Raw genomic sequence first — 19,308 nt, forward strand, 5'->3', positions numbered from 1 at the left:
ATAGTGAAACCTTTAAAATAAATTTTGGATAGACCCCAGTAGCCATCAAGGAAACCCATGAAAGAGCAGCTCAGAACTGAATTTCCACTTAGTGGCTTATTTTGTGAAATCTTAGATGTTTATATTTGAAAGATCCCAGGTTTGGTAAATATATACCAGCATGATATGTATTGTCTTTATTATTGATAAAATTATTATGGATCCGGAAACACAGTAATAGTGTTGCCTAGACTACTCCAAGGCCTTGTTCAAATGTGAGCAGTGATAAACTAGGTTTTTTTTTTTATGGGGGCGCTGCTTCATTTTGAAAGTTCCTGGCTCTGTTGGCAGGCTTTCCTTGTTGTAGAATGACGGGGGCACACTGCATGTGGTACATCAGAGCTAGTACTGAGCAAGAACATGGACATAACTCTTGTGATTCACCAGAATCTGTGTGCCTTACAATGTGCTTCCTCTGGCCTAGACCATACTGATGAGTGTATGCCAGACTGCCAGACAATCTATGGATTCTGGTAATTGGCAAAGGGCAGTGCTGTCCAACTTCTGCGGTGCCGAGGGCCAGAATTTCTCTTGCATACATGGTGGAGGGCCGCTAATGGAAGCCAGTTTTGGCCACTCCCCCATTTTAAACCACACCCACTTCAAACCACACTTGTGTGTGCCATACTCTGCCCTACCCAGCCTGTGTGTGCCATACTCTGTCCTTTGCTGCCTGTGTGTGCCATACTCTGTCTGCCCTACCCTGCCTATGTGTGCCATACTCTGCCTGCCCTACCCTTCCTGTGTGTGCCATACTCTGCCTGCCCTACCCTTCCTGTGTGTGCCATACTCTGCCTGCCCTATGCTGCCTGTGGGTGCCATACCCTCCCTGCTCTATGCTGCCTGTGTGTGCCATACTCTGCCTGCCCTATGCTGCCTGTGGGTGCCATACTCTGCCTGCCCTATGCTGCCTGTGGGTGCCATACTCTGCCTGCCCTATGCTGCCTGTGGGTGCCATACTCTGCCTGCCCTATGCTGCCTATGTGCCATACTCTGCCTACCCTATGCTGCCTATACACAGGCAGCATAGTTCAGGCAGTACATACAATGTCTGAGGTGTGAAGAGGAGAACAATGCAGGGGGCCAGTTAATCACAGTACTGATACCATTAAAATCTTACACAAACTTAAGCCATCAAAGCAGCCAGACAGGTGGGGGGCCACACAGAGGGGGGTCGAGGGCCGCCAGTTGGACAGCACTGCCATAGGGGCTGCTGTTAGATGTTATAGACAGTCACTATTTATTGGGCTAGTGGGGGCTGTTTGGGCCTTTGCGTACTTGAAATGCCAAAGCCTATCCCAGTCCAGACCTGGTGGCTACCAGTAGTTTGCAGGTAACGCCAAGATTTCCTTGCAGCAATCAGGATGCCTAGGGGCAGATTTATCAAAACACGAGTTTGAATCCCGAATGGGAAAAATTTGATTGGACCCATTGAATAAGTAAATGTGCCCCTTAATGTGTTGTTCCTTAATGAAAAGAAATGCAGGAACCTCAGTGCTTTAAACATGTATGAATGGAATTTGCAGAATTCCTGTGTTCTTTATTTTATATTTTATTTTTGTCTTTTTATAGGTATAGCAGTGTATTATTATATCCAGGTTACATGCCTAGTATTCTCCTTTATAAATACCAGTATGCAGTAGTTTGTGACAATTGGTCCTTTTTCCTTAGGATGCTTCTTATAAAGTTTTTGAAATCCTCTGAGTTACAGGCTAAGCAAAACTGAACTCACAAACTGGCTTTAAGGAGCTTGCCATCATGCAAAGGCTTTTTAAGGATGCAGGCTTAGAGCTAGCTCCCAGGGAAAGTCTCTGAGCAGCCATAGTGACTTTTGTAACAAGCCCTGCTTTGTTAAAGAACAAACACAGATGGTATTTCTGTCATGCTTTTAGGGATTAGCAGTTTTTATCTGGCAGTCATACTCCAGCAAGAGAAATAAAGGCCTTTCCAATAGATTGACTTCCTGTGAGTAAATTTGTTTCTTGGCAACTCTTCGTCCGTTGCTCAGAACGGATAGTGCTGCTAAATGAAATGTAAAGTTCTGCTGTACAATTCCGCCCCCCCCCACACACACACAACAAATATTGAATCATAAGGCACTATGTACTTTTCTTCATTTCCCCCTGGCATGAAGGCTGCATAAAGAAATTACAGACTTTCCCTTTTTATACAAGTGGTCACTAAAGTAGGTGCTAGCAGACCCTTGTTAGTGGCCACTGAGGCATGCTGTTTGCTGGCCTGATGCAGCACACATGCAGTATTAAGTTTCTTGTCCAGATGTTAACTGATTCATGGAGTCCGTCTGGCACTATATCCTGTTATTCTCCTCTTCAGGTCAGTCTCTAAATGGGGATGACATCTTCTCGGATCCTCTTCCTCTGAGGGTCCCTCTGCACATTCTCTTCCAAACATCTGACTTACTAAAATCACCAAAAATTGCTTTGCTAATTACATTGTCAGTCCTCTTATAGGCCAGTTTACCTTAATGTTTTTTCAGTGCTCTTCCTAGCATTTTTTTTCCCTGGAGGATACAAATATAATTAGGACAGGCATAGCTTGTGTTATCCTGGCTGCTTGGGGCCTGGGGGTTTTCCAAATAATGGATTTTTCTGTAATTCACTGTTACTTAAAGGGATATTCCACTGTTGATTAACATTTCTTTTGTTATAGAATGTCTTATTCCTGGCAAATTTCAGTTGATCTTCATTTTTTATTTTTTTTTTTGCAAATGGGGGTGACACTGGCAACCAAAAAACTATTGTTCTATATGGCCACGTATTTTTTTTACTGCTTTTTTATTCTATCCATTCCCCTACCTATTCATCTTCACAAAACTGCCTGATTGTTAGGGTAAATTAGACCCTAGCAACTATTAAAACCAAACTGAAGAGCTTCTGAAAAAAGGTAAACAAGTGATAAACCAGAAAAAAAAACGGGTTACATATTGTCTGAGAATATTAATGTCTACATCATGCTTAAAATCTGCTGAAAATCACTTAAACATTAAATAAGATATTTTTATTATTTCAGAGAAAAAGGAAATTATTTGCTTATAATGGGCTCTATTGGAAATGGGTTTTCTAGATAAGGGATCCCATACCTTCAATAAGTGTGTAGCTTTTTATTTTATTTTTTTACCTATACTGGTTAAACTGCTCCTCGCATCAGCAAGACATTGCAATAGCTGTTAAGATGTAGGCGCCAGTAGTGCTGCCTGCAATTTGCTGCTGCAGAGTTGCCAGATCTATCTTGCTGGGTCAAGCATGACTTCAAACTTTTCTTCAGCTGTTTGTGTGTAGGCTCTTTCCTCGTGTTAAAACATGACATAGGGAAGAATTCTTGGCACTGTATATTTATCTTTCTAAAATCCTCCAGGGCATTTTCAGGTAGTCACATGACTGTAGAAGCACACACACTGTGGTCAGTCTCAGGTATTTATATGCCAACCAAAAAAAATTTTTTTTACTAAATTAGTGGAATTTTTTCAGCTTACAGGGGGCTTTATTTGGTAGTAAATCTTGTTTTTATTCAACCAAAACTTGCCCCCAAGTCAGGAATTGAAAAATAACTACCTGGTTTGTGGGCACTGAGAGCAACATCCAAGGGGTTGGGGAGCAACATGTTGCTCATGAGCCACTGGTTGGGGATCGCTAATCTAAAGGAACCATTTTCTTGAAAATATATTGTGTTTGTAGTATGTGCCATTGGGTAATGATAAATTAAAACATTTTTAAGTATTAAGGGCCACCCCTGAGGTCATATGATACACAGTACAAACAAGCCAACTAAGGGCACACATACATGTTAGGTCACAGAAGCCAATTAATGGACTAAGTTCTGTCACTCCCACGCTTCTTCCCGTTACAGTTAGAGCTGCATTATTTCCTGTCCGGTGATCTCTGAGGGAGCACACAGCCCATTACAAATTGGGGACCCAAGGAAAAGATGTAAAAGGGCAATATTCATTCCATAGTTATAGTATTCATTTGAGTAATTAGATATCAATGTATTCCGTAGGTTAAAAGGGTAACAATTCTATTCCAATCCCAAAAAATGCGTCTAGTAACCAATAACCGCAAATCAAATTTGCTCAAATAGCTGACTAATTCATTTTCTGTGCTGATTTGTAATTATGGTTTATTAGACCCAGAGAAAACTTTTCAGTTGTACTCCCACCGAGGAATTATGATACTGTGTGAAACAGGGCTATTTAACACCAAATGTATTTCTTTAATTTTTGTAGCAATTGCAGTTCTCCTTTATATATTTAAAAAATGTCTTGCATGTTACTGCCATCTCAATTTATTGAAGTAATAAATGTTTCAAAAGGAATAAGACAAACATCACTGGCATGATTATTATTGTTTAGCAGCATGGGTATAACCAGATATTGTTTATTTCTAGCATGCTGATCAGAGGTACACTGTTTAGTAAGGATTTAGTGGATATTTGTTTAGTAGTCACTTTAGAGATCTGCAGATCATGATTTTATTGCATTTAGTACTTGGGAACAAAGAACGGCACCAAAACCTAATGTTGCAGCAATAGGTTTAATCCTCAAAACATTAACGCTCAAATCTATTTTTAGAAATCTTGTGCACTAGAAGAAATCAGAGGGAGAGATGACTATTCAAATAGAAATATGCCTTTCATTCTCTTAAACAGATTTTTGGGTTTTTTTGCACTTTCATTATAGGAGTGCTTAAGGATTATTTGCGAGAACTGCCTTCCCCTCTTATTACAAAGCATTTGTATGAAGCTGTCCTAAAGGCCATGGCAGAGAAGCCTTTGAAAATGGCTTCAAGTGGTTGTGAGAATGACTCCAGGGACTCTGAGAACACTGTTAGCCTATTAGACTGCCTGCCAGATGTGGAGAAGGTAAGAACTTTGTATGGTTGAAGAGAGGCAAATCTTTTTTTTTCCAGCCTGTTGGATGAAGTTGTGCAATGGTTTACCTGCCACAAGTATGCTATGCCTGGAATATAGACTTTACTTTGCTCTGTGTAGGCAATTATAATCGGAGGGGGTGTGTGTGATTATACATTTAGTTCTCCTTTAAAATATCTTAAGAGGCAAATGGAACAAACAATTCAGAGCTAATTCTGTATTTTATATACTGAGATAACTATACCAGCAGAGAGGCAACAGGCCTAGAACAGTAGGGGCATGGTTTTAGTGTCTGTGATACTGGCATGCTCTTGTCATTATCTAGCCATGCTCATGTTGAAAGCTAAACATTTGGGTTCTTGGCAGAAATCAAGAGGGAAAAAGTGTAATAGCTGATGCTACCTAACAACAAAGGGAACAATATATAGATATGTATAGTTCTGTTTATTGGTTGCTGGTGAGATTTCCCCTAACTACCAGATATTGTAGAAATCGGCCAGTGTGCCTTTCAGTGCAATCAAGTGTGCCTTTTATTTAAGTGACATAGCACTTCATGTTTCGAACCTCAAAGGATCCTTCCCTAGGTTTGAGGACAGTATTGAATTCATTTCCCTAACTACTAAATAACATTTTCATTTGCAGGATAAATACAGGCAGAAATGGAATGCTAATGATTTAAAACTCATGCAAAATAAATAATAAAAACTGAAAAGATGTTATAATAGGGCTTCTTACTTTCAGTTTTTCCTTTCTACCACAATATGCTTATCAGTAAATGTCTGTTGCCATATAGATGCTCAATCTAGGGAGCAATATCATGCAAAGGACTTAAAGGGAAACTATACCCCCAAGCAATGTAGGTCTCTATAACCATATTACATAAACAAGTTCATATGTAAAACCCTGCTTCATCTAAATAAATCATTTTCATAACAATATACTTTTTTAGTAGTATTGGGTAATCCTGAATAGAAAATTGCCATTTTAAGAATTAAGTATCATAGGATTCACAGTGCACACAAACAAACCAAGGCACACATACATGCTAGGCCACATCAGCCAATTAATGAACAGAGTTCTGCCTTTTGCTTCCACACTTCCTCCTGTTACAGTTAGATCTGCATTATTTCTGGTCGTGATCTCTGAGGAAGCACACAGCCCATCACAAAATGGTGGATCAAGGGAAAGGATGTAAAAGGGCAATATTTACTGTTAAATATATTCCAGTTTTGCGTGATTCTTTAATAGGTCACCTAACATAATATGAACTATCCGTTGGTTTAGTATTCATGCTGTAGCTTTCCTTTAATTGCAATGTATTATTAATACTAACAGACAGGGCCAGTTTTCAACATATATGGGTACAGAGGTCAGCTAGAGGGATGTGCATAGAGTAACATAAGTACCCTGAGCAGTGTGGTGACCTTGCTTTTTAATAATGTGTAAATGTTTGTTTAGGCAACACTGAAGATGCTGTTGGACCACTTGAAACTGGTTGCCTCTTACCATGAAGTAAACAAGATGACCTGTCAGAACTTAGCAGTTTGTTTTGGTCCAGTTCTCCTGAGCCAGCGGCAAGAAACGTCCAGTCACAACAACAGAGTCTTCATTGATTCCGAGGAACTTGCTAGTGCCTTAGACTTCAAAAAACACATAGAGGTCCTTCACTACCTTCTACAGCTATGGCCAGGTATTCCTCGCTGCACTGTGCTATTTCATTATTATTATGTTTTTGTTACATTTTGCTCAGAAGACTAGAGTTTTTAAGAAACACATAATCCATCCTCAGACATTTTATGAGTACAGGTTAGAAATAAATCTCAAGAGGGATTTGTGAAATGTGTCTGAGCACAGTCAGTAGATGAGTTAGATAAAGAAACTGGGTATATGATATGCCAACAATAGTATGGCAGGTAATAGTCCTAAACTGAGGTTGGAGCAGCATGAAACAAAATATCAAGACCTACAAATAGAACCCTACTTTGCTTACTAGTTGTCTAGAAAAACTGACATTTAAAGGGCAGATTTATCAGAATTTGAGAAACTACTGTTTCTCAATTCTTTTTAATGAGACGAGCTTTTGCTATATCTTGTATAATTTTTTTTAAGGGTGGGGAACAAAAAAAAATATTTTATCTTTCTTTAAGAAGCTAAAAGTATCAGCCTTTGACAAATCTTCCCTGTGGTTGTGTTTGCATCTGCTATATTTTTGTATGTTTTAAGTGGGATTGTAGTATCTGACATTTAAAGCCAAACACAGTAGTAAATAGGTTACACCTGATTTGCTGCTTTTGATGCCTTAGCTTAATTAGAAAATAAAGGCAAGTGTACATTTAGTAGAACACATTTGTGAATGCCACTTGCTACATTCCTTTCTTAGTGGCTTACTGATATCCTATATGTTCCTGGCTGGTGCGTGTGTTTGCCTGCACATTGGCATTGGCATGGTAGGTAGGGTTCTCTTCTTTTACACTGTCAAAAGCATAGGTATATTAAACTGTGCTCCCCATTCATCTACATGGCTTGTGGCCTTTTTGTACCTATTTACCCACTAGGCTTTTGTTTGCAGAGCTTGGTTAGTACTAGGAAGGCACATTTAAAGCAAATATTACAGATGTGAATATTTGCCAAGTATATTACGAAATAAAACAGTTTGTACTATTTACCATAGGGAGCTGATAAAGAAGAGGCGTTTAGCAACCCTGGTACAGGTAACAAATTGAGACCTAGCTATGTTTATAAGGAATGTGCTTGGCATGAGCTGCTGGACACAAAAACCACCGTATTGGTGGCTCTGCTCTCCCTCAATATGTGTGGCTGAGGTGAAAATAATATTTGCAGTGGTTTCTGATTTACAGGTTAACATCTGTTGTTTTGCATTGGTCATGTTGGAAATTACTTACTGACATCTAGATATGTAAAACATTGTGAGTGTTTTGACTGAAGACTTGATGTTTTGAATTCTTAGAAAGGTCTATAATTAATATCTTAAATGGGAAGTTCACCTCTATTAACTTTTAGTATTTTGTAGACGGTGCTATTCTGAGACAATCTGCAGTTAGTCTTTATTTTTTATCATTGATGGTCAATTATTTAGCTTTTTGTTCACCAGCTCGCCAGTTTGAAATCTTAGCAGCTATCTGGTTGCTAGGGTCCAGATTGCCCTAGTAACCAGGCAGTGGTTTGCATAAGAAACTGGAATATGAATAGGAGAGAACCTGAATAGAAAGCTAGTCAATAAAAAGTAACAATAACATTGTAGCCTCACAGAGCAATAGTTTTTTAGATTGTGAGGGTCAGTGACCCCTATTTGAAAAATGGACAGAGGCAGAAGAGGAAAGCAAATAATTTAAAAGCTATAAAAAAAAAATGAAGATAATTAAAAAGTTGCTAAGAATTAGTCATTCTCTAACGTAGTAAAAGTTAACTTTAGGTGAACCGCCACTTTAAGTTTTGGGTTTTTTTCTCCTTTTTTTTTTTTTGTATATTGATTGGTTATTAATATTAAATACTCATTAACCTACTTATGATTAAACTAGCTGATTCAAATATAAATAATCACAAACATTTACCTACTTTTCTCTGGTATCTGGTAGCATGATCAGCCCGTAGTAACTTGGTCCTTTCTAGTGATCCTGAATCTCTGAAATTAGTATTCCTTGTAAGATTGAATGCAGTTAGTGATTAGTGACAAAGCAACTATAGGTTTTAAGAAATTATAAAACTGTTAATGTACAGCTATTGCATAGATATTTATCTATCTATACACAAATATTTCTGTTTTGTAGTAAAAAATGCATCTGCCAAAGAACCAGCTCCAAACAGCACACTGACTGAGCAGCAACCTTGTCTGCGAAGGAAGAAACCTCGTCCTCAGATGCTGAATTTAGGCAGCAGTGACATGTCTGGGGTTCTGAGGCCACGAGTCACAAGACTAGATAGCCCTTCAAGCAACCGCTATGCAGGAGACTGGAGCAGCTGCAGAGAGAGCTATTTAATTTGCCCAAAAGATGAAGCAGATTACGACGACGTGCCTTCAGAAGACACAGACAGCCGAGGAGACATTGTCAGGAGCCAGTTAGATGATGTTGGCTATCAGCAGGTAACCAAAGAACATCCACTCAAAGCTTTTGTATCATCAGAAGGGGATGGAACAGAGGAACAAGAAGTGAACCTGCAGGACTTGCAAGAAAGCATTGACACCTTGATAGGAAACTTGGAGCTGGAACTGAAAAAAAACAAACATAACGCACACTTATAACTCTTTGTTTCCTTCCTGAGGGGAATACTTCCCCTATAACATAAGTATCTGGTGGCCATTCCCTCACATTAATATTATTATTATTATTATTAGAAATTTTCTTCTTATTAGAAGAACAAATGTAACTTAACCCTTTGGGGGTGTACAATTTCAACAACAACACTACAAATTGTGCTTTGCGGTACATTGGATGTAATGCATTACAGTGCACTTAAGCTTGTGAAATCTGTTAGGCCAGAGAGTCTCTATGGACACATGCAACGGGACGCTAGGCAACTAAACTCTACTTGGTACGTATCCTCCTAGCGTTTCATGCAGCACAGGTAGGCTTTTGTTCAGTTCTTTGCAGTGCAAAAGCTGATAGGGTGAATGTTCCTCTGTAAATAGGCCTCATGCTTATTGCAGAGCAATTGGCTGCAGGCCTGAAAGTGAAGGGGTTAACAATATGCATGTACAGATGCAAGGAAGTTAATGTATTTCTTATTATTAACACTATAAATAATTATTTAAAAATGCAATAATGTAAATCTTATTTTTCTAATACAAGCTGTATTTTTTTTTGTAATTATTTTACACATTGTTGTTGCAGGTTGAGTATTTGAAAGAGTTTTTCATATTGCCATAAGGCCCAGCACATTCTATTGTATGTACAAACTGCGCTCTCCAGTACAATTCCCAGTGTGCTTCTGGCAAACTATATGAATGGTAGGATATATTCAAAACACTATCTAGGGTACATGATTGTTGTAAAAGAAAATATAACTGTTGCTCTGTAAAAAAACATTCAGTACAGGTCCATGCTGAAGAACCCAAATTCTAGTATTTAACTGGACTTGGAACAAACTCTCTTTATAGTCATTTCCTGTGACTGATGCTGATGCAGTAATTGAGTACTACTCTACCTTGCTGTTCAGCACCCTCTTGATTATGGCACAGGCAGTACAAAATGTGAGGAAGGAATTGCTTATTTCTCCTTGCAATGGTAAAGTGTGACTAAATGACCCTTTCCATTCCACAGTGGCTGTTTAGAAACAAGGAGGAAGGCAATGATTAGCCAAAGTGCACTTTTATATTAAAAATATTTCTATAGTTCCCCTTACCATATACCAACTGCCTCTTATTTTCTACCTGCTTGGCTGGCTATCAGATTAATGGATGTCTGTTATCTCTGTATATCAGTACATAATGCTCAGGTTTCTGCATATTCCAACTTTTACCTTTTACCTTGGGTCAGCCTATGCATGGCAGCATATGGCATAAAACATTTTACCGCCATTTCTTAGGCAACAATATTTATATACCGTTAAAGCAGAAAGTTGGGGGGGGGGGTAGCCCCATTTATAGACCATATATAGGACATATAATGCCGTTTATATTTATACTACCATATGTAGTATAATTATATTCTATAGATTTGTCTTGCAGTGACTGTGTTTGGAAAAGAAGTACAGACACAGAATAGTCGTCACTGCATGTGATCTCCAGAACTGTTGCGTTTATGGCAGTGACACACAGACGACTTATCTCCCCGAATTGCCATCCCACTGGCTAGAATGTAAATCGCCGGTGGGATGGCATACATGGTGGCGCGATTTGCCGAAGACGCCGAAGTTTCTCTCAAGGCGACTTCGGCAAATCGCGCTGCTGCATATGCCACCCCACCGGCGATTTACATTCTAGCCAGTGGGATGCCATTTTGGGTAGATAAGTCACCTGCGACAAGGAAGGTTTGTCCCGCGGCGACTAATCTCCTTGTGTCACAGCCCTAGGTGAATGGTGCAGTTTACACTAAAGCACAATCCTTTTCTAGATACAGCAAAAGATTACAGTACCAGCTTCCCTCCAGATGGATATCTACAGCTCCCAGCACCACCCAGAGGCTTACAGTTTGCCCATCTGTGCAGTAGCAATATGGCAGCATCACAGGTTTTACGCAATAATAAGTGCAGGATAGCATTTTGCCCATTGTGTGGTACATAACATTAGAGTTACCATATCTTTGTTCATTTTTTGTTACTGTTATGAATGCTGACTCATTTACTGTAACCCAGAATTGCAAATGGAATTTGTACAGTTTTCCTAGGAAGAATGTCTGGAAACCTTTTTGTTATACAAAGTATATGTTTGTCCTTAGTTCTTTAGAATAGACTTATTGTCAGAATATGCAACATATTTTCTAACGGTACCCCTTATGTTTATCGCATCAGATGTGCAGAAGTGTATCATTATTTAGATACAATACCTAAAATATCCTTTAATATAGATATGTATATGTATTTAAATATAGAGTCTCTAAGTATACTTTGACAACATAATTCAAGTGGCTAATAAACTCAAGTGAGTACTCATGTACATAAAATATGTTTTAAATATTGAGTTGTTAATATAAATTTGAGCAGGAAAAGGTCTGGTTTTATGTTATGAATCCAAGCTAATAGTGTGAAGGTGTGCTGTTCTATTCAGCCAAGAGTGGCCTGCGTTTTTGGCTAAGCCAAAGCATTTCTTTTGTTACCTATGCATTCAAAGTCATGGAGCTGAGCAAGCACTCAAGCCATAGCGAGATAATACCAAACATGGGCAGAACTTGAAGAAAACTGGGAAGGCATAGGTTAGTTTAGAAAAATATATGTGAAATAATCTATACATGCGTATATTGTGGTAGGGAAGCAGTGCATATACTGACCATAGCAAACCTAGCAACTGTAAAAAGGCAAGACGGGCTCTAAAGAAATAGTGCTTCAAAAAACAGTTAAAAAATACATTTTCTGTACAAAGGTCCTCCAGTTACCCTGGAAATATTTCTTTGCCCATAATATCATTAATGTTCCTTGATAGGACACCTCCAGCTAGTTTGCATGTGTGCAGTTCAGCCAGCTTATAGAAGGTTATCTGGTTGTCCTGAGTGAATTAATAGGACAGGGATATTTGCTATGCATTGCTGTTGGTACATGTAACATATACAGCAATCCTGTGCTGCAATATAGTTTGGGGTGGGGGAGGCTTTAAATAACTGTTCTAGGAACCCACAAATTATTTCATTTTCTGATGGCCTGCAGAGTCCTTTTGTTAAGTTTTAGCATGTTATAGAATGGTCAGTTCTAATCAATTTTTCAATTGGTCTTCATTTGTTTTTTTTTTTTAAATATGTTTTTATTATTTGCCGCCTGACTGTTTCCAGGTTAGAAATGGGGGGGTGGTCACTGCCCCCTGCAGCCAAAAAAACTGTGAGGCTGCAATCTTATTGTTATTTTTACTTTTTATTACTTATCTTTCTATTCAGGTTCTCACTTGAAATCATAAAAAAACCACAAATATTAAAAAATGAAAACCAATTGCAAATTGTCTAAGAATTTCACACTCTAATCATACTAAAATTTAACGCAAAGATGAACAACCCCTTTAAAGGGGGTTTTGTATGGGAGATCTGTTTCACAATGACTTTCCATCTCATACACTGAACCACAGAAAATTTCCTAGTCTTCCTAGACTAGAGAGAAACTGATGCATAAAAAGGCAAATGTATTTCTTTTCTACCCTGGGATCACAAGGCTTAATGGCTGTGTGGGCTCTATACCACCTGCAGCAAAAGCAGAAGAACACTGTCCAGATCTACCCCTAACCCCATTGTCTGTTATATGTATTGGGAAAGTATTTCTGAAAGCAGCTATTGCCGTGTTATTGTAAAACATTGAAGTATTTGGAATGTGTAACCTATTGACAAACCTGGGTGTATTATTTCTATATTTCTTCCTGACCCATGGATTACATTTCTCACAGTTTGGTAAAATAGTGCATTTATTTCTGTTTTTGTTTACACAATACAATGTGAACTCAGTTTTGTTAATGGCATGTAAAAGCTTCAGCGATATTAAATGCTTCATGAAATGTATTTTATACTTTGTAATTTATGCACATATATAAATATATATATATATAATGTCTTGTATTTTACAACTGTTACATTAAGAAAAATCTGGTTAATAAAAAAAATGAAAATTCTGTTTTGTTTGCTATTTATTCTCTGGGGTTTGGGTGTGTGTGGAATTAGCCATAACCTTATTATCTGTATTTATATCACATGCTTGCTATGGCATCATTTTAGAATGCCAGGTTGCTGCCCCGAAACATTAGATCCAATCCTGTGTGTCTAAAGCACCTTGAAAAAGCCCCTTGGCAACATTTGAGGCCCAGACTGGCAACCTGGTTCTGGCAAATGCCAGAAGGGCTGCTGTAAGATGCCATAGACAGTCACTGTTTATTGGGCTGGTGGGGGGCTGTTTGGGTTTCTGTGTGTGTTGAAATGCCAGGATCTATTTTGACTGGGGTCCAGGCTTGGTGATGTCCCATGTTTGGTTTTTTTGTGCTTTATTTTTTGGTGTGGGAAGAGGCCAGTGCATGTAACTATGTATCCGCCATTCTCTACATTTGTACTACATCTGGCCACATGCACAAAGTTTTCAGAGAATTGGTCACTTTCTTTATAATCATCTGCCTACATGAACACTGTAGTTTATCACCGGCCAACCTGCCAATGGGGTTGTGCAAGGGTCATACTTACACATAGAGACCCGGTCAGTGAACCCTCAGAGCAATTTGTCCATCAGTAATCATGGGGTTCCCTCCAAAACTCAGCACTTACCTTTATACAGAGAGCAGCAAGAAGTATCCCCTATGTATGTGAGTAATAGATGACTTTGCTACCAGAACCCTTTGTTTTTATTCGTAAAGTGATACTGACAGCCACTTAAAAATTTTTTTTACACCTGCTGTTGTGTATTTGTATCAGGTTTAAATTTCTTATAAATTAAATCTGCAAATTTTTTTCGATTCATAATTATGGTAGCACAAATTACAGACCCACAGAGCAGCCATGTTTGTTCCCCTCTTCCCGGTTTTAATTTAAATGCCTCCCAAGTGAATAAATACGCCAAATCACAAACCTGCAACGCCCCTTCTGCTTTCAGCTGGTGTGTGAAAAGCTCAGCTCCGTTGTCTATGTGTAATGGATGGGGGGGGTCCACTTTGCGCTGCCCATACCCCGCCCCCCCAGGCTGCCCATTTACCAGCCTCACCCCCAAATCAAATTACATCACATCCCACCCCCCAAGCCTGGTATTAGTCACAGGGCAACCCTACTCTGTCTTCAAAACAAACTTCAGTTGTTAGTGGGCCTTGGCCAGGCTATTAGTAAGTTTTTACATTAATGCAGAATGAACATATTAAAAAAACTGTTTAAACAACATGTATTTTCTTTGCTGGAAGGTGAGGTAAGCTCTCATTAAGGTGGAACTACAGAAGGACAAGGGATTGGGCTATAAAGTACTTCCTGTGTAGCCCAAGTAATCACACAGATAGGCCCAAAATCTCCTCATGCGTGAAAGTGAAGTTCATTACCACCAGGATTACCCAGGAAGCAATTTCTTTTCATTCAGGTAACTGCCTTTAAGGACTGAGCAAATAACTTGATCACATTGAAATGAAACTTTTAACCCAAATGAGTAAATGGTTAGGCTTATGTGGAACAGCAAGTTAGATCAAGCAGCAGAATTTTCTGCCTGGTGTTTTCCCCTTTCATCTATTTAGAACAAAGCACCCATAAAACCCCTATGCTGAAGGGCTGATCACTATCAACTCTGATGGAGACCTTTCTAATTAGCAGAGTACTGCAGATATGAATTAGTAATTAGCTAACCGGCGTGTTAGTGTTATAGTGGGCAGCTTGTATACAACATATACATACGGCATTGCTGTTCAGTGCAGACACAATTAACAATTGCACAGCTTTAAAGCACAAGTTTTAAAGGGCCCCTTTCAGTTTTGTAGAATATTTGGAAGGTACATTTACTGAAATAATATTTGAATTATATGTATCTCTTTAGTAAGACTATACTGTCCCACTGCAGGAGAGGGTATATTAACATGAAAACAGGAACATCACTGGACTGCTACAGCCCTATCATGATCTCAGTTATTTCCCAAAGGACAGCAGCAGTCAAAGTACTCCATGTGACATTATCAGCACTGTGGAATATTTTGGCATTTTCTAAATATGTGTTGATAATAAAACTAAGGACAAAGCAGGGCCAAGTATTCTTGGTGCCCAAGGTACTGCTGGCTGGCTTGATGCCCTATCCCACTGTCCCCCAGTTGTACCCTATGCACATGCCTCTGCTGCCTAACCCTAGTTCTAGCCCTGCCTAAGAGCAAAGGCACACTGTGTAACTGCCAGTCCTTTGCTGGCTACTAGTGATGACTGAATTTTTGCGGCAGTTTTGCAAAAAAAATTAGACAATGGTGAAATGCAGAATTTTGCTGCGAATCTATGGTGAAAAAAATGTGCTCATTGCTGCTGCCTTTACATTTACAGCTAAACTAGCTGCAAAATGCTCACAATTGCCCCTTTATTGACCTAAATGGTAATTGCCAGGACTCTGCCACTTCACTTGTGGGTTAGGCATTATCACTCAGATTACTTACATGGATGGATGCAAATGAATGAATTCATCTTAGCTCTTAGTAACAGTCAACTTTTAAATTAAACTTAAAGGCTTCAGCCCTATACCAACTTTTCCTGATCAGCTGAAAGCATGTAAAATGACACCTAAATGTCACCAGTGACTTCACAGGACATATAGAACAAAGGCATAACAGAGAAACCATAGAGATGTAACATATAAGTGTGTAAGGCACTGTAAATCACAGCATGGTCAGCATTAATGCAAGTTAAACTATACCCCCAGAATGAATACTTAACCAACAGATAGTTTAATTCATGTTAAGTGACCTATGAAAGAATCTCGCCAAACTGGAATATATATATATCAGTAAATATTTCCCTTTTACATCCTTTCCCTTGACCCCCCATTTAGTGATGGGCTGTGTGCTCCCTCAGAGATCACATGACCAGAAATAATGCAGCTCTAACTGTACCAGGAAGTAGGCAAATGGCAATATTCTATTTAGGAGTACCCAATAGCACATACTAATATAAAAGTATATTTTTTATGAAAACTGCTTATTTAGATGAAGCAGGGTTTTACATATGAGCTTGTTTATGCAATATATTTTTATAGAAACCTACATTGTTTGGGGTATAGTTTACCTTTAAATAGATCATTAAAATCAATGGCAGTACAAGCCCTTCAGATGTTGTTGTACTACAGGGCCTATTGCTCCTGACAGTCTACTGTCCTATGTGTCTATGTAATACAAGCAACCATTTTGTACTTATGTTATACATATGTGGCAGTTTCGTTTGTCACAAAATCCCATAGAAGAATATGACTTAGAGAATGGCTGCTTAAGTAGGAATTACAGAAGTAACAGACACATTACTGTAGGCGCTGACCCTACAGCAACTTAAAGCCAGACAAGTGAGAAAAAAATTGCATTTTAGTTAGAACCGCAATAGTAGATAAATGTAGTTTCAAAACAGTTTTTGTTATACAATTAAAATGCTATTAGACAAAATTATGTTCTGTAATACTTTAAGGTATGGGCAGGGTGCACCTTATGCCAATCCCTAAACGAGGGGAAGGGTAGGGGGCAGGGGGTGGGATACACCTCATGAATACAGTGCTTCCAAGTGCAAGCAGCGTTTTATATATATATATATATATATATATATATATATATATATATATATTTATATATATATATATAGAGGTATATGTAGAGGTAGCTGCAGGCCTCTGTGCTCTGCACCTGTATAAATTCTGCAATAGTACAAAAAACAGGTACATTTTGCACTGCCTTAGATTGTAAATAACCCCTACATTGTCATAACAAGCTGAAACATACTTCAAATTAAGGGGTTTGGATCCCTATATCGATATAGTGCCAGTGACACCGAAAGCAAATTGCCTGGTTGATGCTGAGATTTCCCCAGAATAGCCCTTGTGACAAACTCCTGAAAGCCCACACCAGGGATTGGACCTATTTAGGAAGACCTATTGCTACCCAAAGTGAGTTGAGGGGAGGTGATAAATTCACCCTCAGCCCTCCCCAATCTCTTAACCCTGTCCCTGCTCCTCAGCTGACATAAAAATAAGTTGAAACGTGAAACATTTAGTGCTGAATCATCAAATAAGAGTAAGTGTTTCTACTTGCATATCTGACGGTTCAGCTCTGAACATTAGTAGAGTGTATGTATGATCTTAAAAGATTATATTTATAACGTATATGGTCACCATTAGGGTGGGTAAGAGTCAGTGCATAAGTTGGGGATGTGAGCAGTAGTGCTGGGCGGTATGACCAAAAATTTATATCACGGTATTTTTCAAAATTATATCGGTATCACGGTATTTGACGGTATTTTTTTTTCCCCATGCATGATTAGGTGACCACCCCAAACACCCCCCCCCCGCCACCCCAAACACCCCCCCATCCACACACCCCCGCCCCGCCACCCCAAACACCCCCCCATCCACACACCCCCGCCCCGCCACCCCAAACACCCCCCCATCCGCACAAAAACAAATAATACAAAACAGAAAGAAGAATTATTACCTATATTATAATTGTGAGGGATTAAGCTTTTAAACAAAAACTTAAAAGGCTTATTTCCAAACACAATGTGCAAATTTGGACAAAAATTGCCAGAGTTTTTTCCCACAGAGCAGAGTTTTAGCTTAATTGCAGGCAGATGCTAAGTTACTGCAACAGACTATGCACCAACATGGACACAAATTGCTATCTGTTTCAGTACATTGTGCTAAGGCTGCAGTACATGGGTTCTCCCCTCTGCATTTGTGTTTGGATGGCATAACTTCTAATGTGTGGCATTAATAATGACATTAGAATTCAACTCACTTGGTGCAAGTCACTTGTGGTTAATGATACAATTCGCTATGGGCTGAAATTTTCTCAGGTTCAGGCTGTTAATAGTCGCAGGGTTCCCTTGCATCAGTAAATGTACTTGCATGTACTTGACCAGAGTAAGCTGAAGTGGCACACTGGCACAAAGTATGAACCCAAATACCTTACTGTGCACGCTGACGTCGCGTGCGCGCTGACGTCACGCGCGCGCTGACGTCACGCGCGCACACGGAAGTATTTGGAAAAATTGCCAGGAAGCGCGCACACCGGTATGGGGGTATGTAAAAAATGTATATAGTTTTTTTTAAAAAAAACGGTGTTCAGTTTTTACCGGTATACCGCCCAGCACTAGTGAGCAGTACATTTTCAGGGCTCTGCCTCAAGCGGGGCAAAGTAAGGATGTTGAAAAGAGAGAACTTTCTCCAGAACAATGAAATATTAGTTTTTCACATTTTACAGAGGCTCCTTTGATATCATAGGATGGGGCCCTCTGACTTTTAACCCTTTCAGAAAGTAGTGACAGGATGATTTCACACTCACAGATGTCCAGCTATTGTGAAGTCCATCTAATCAGTCATTGCCATGCACTGCTTTTTTATTTGTTCCGCAGCATTGTGAGTCTGTACCCATGGGGGCACGAAAGCTACATATTCACACATACATTTCTTTATGCTGTCAGCACCATTCTTTAGCAGAGAAGGCTCTGTTCCAGCAATGTATATATGAATGCAAGCAGCTTCTGATAAAAGTGTTTTTTTTTATGCTTCACCTTAGTGCAGGCAGCAAAGGTGTAACTATAGAGCAAGCAGTTCCTGTGGTCACTGGGGGGGGCCCAGGAGACAGTGGGGCTCAAACCGGGAAATCTGCTTCCTCTATAATATAGAAATCCCCCACTCCAGCTGCGTGCAGCAATCCAGGGGGAACCCTGCACCACATAGTAACACCGCTGACAGGCAATAAGACTTTGCAGCAAAGTACTTATAACTCATCTGATCGGACTACTGAGTCTGTATTTTAAGCTTTTATCAGAAGCTGCTTAAGTCTTTGGCTGTTTGCTGGGACCTAAAGGGGGTGGGTGGATAGGGTTGCCCTGGGCCCTTTGCACAATACGGCCCATAGGCAGATGCCTAGTTCACCTAATGGGCAATCCAACTGAGACCATAACATATTCTTATGATTGCTCATCTCCAGGCCCAGGTCAGCTTACCCTCTTGGACAAAAATCAGTCATAAAAATATTGTGTCATTTTGGCAAACCACAAAATATCAGAATCTATGCTATTAAACAGTCCACAGTACAATTTA

At 39.3% G+C, this 19,308-nt stretch overlaps 1 protein-coding gene across 2 annotated transcripts in view; it reads left to right on the forward strand.

Moving 5' to 3' along the window:
• syde2 (synapse defective 1, Rho GTPase, homolog 2) overlaps positions 1–13,186 on the forward strand; it is a 50,376-nt gene extending 37,190 nt beyond the window's left edge. For both annotated transcript variants that reach the window (XM_002931674.5, XM_031900844.1), the window contains exons 5-7: positions 4,736–4,917; positions 6,385–6,616; positions 8,715–13,186. In XM_002931674.5, the coding sequence (XP_002931720.3) occupies positions 4,736–4,917; positions 6,385–6,616; positions 8,715–9,187 (887 nt within the window). In that variant the 3' untranslated portion in view covers positions 9,188–13,186. The remainder of the gene's footprint in view (positions 1–4,735; positions 4,918–6,384; positions 6,617–8,714) is intronic.
• Positions 13,187–19,308: the final 6,122 nt, after the last annotated feature.

The sequence above is a fragment of the Xenopus tropicalis genome, chromosome 4 (assembly GCF_000004195.4).
Source record: "Xenopus tropicalis strain Nigerian chromosome 4, UCB_Xtro_10.0, whole genome shotgun sequence".
In the NCBI taxonomy this organism is placed as follows: domain Eukaryota; kingdom Metazoa; phylum Chordata; class Amphibia; order Anura; family Pipidae; genus Xenopus; species Xenopus tropicalis.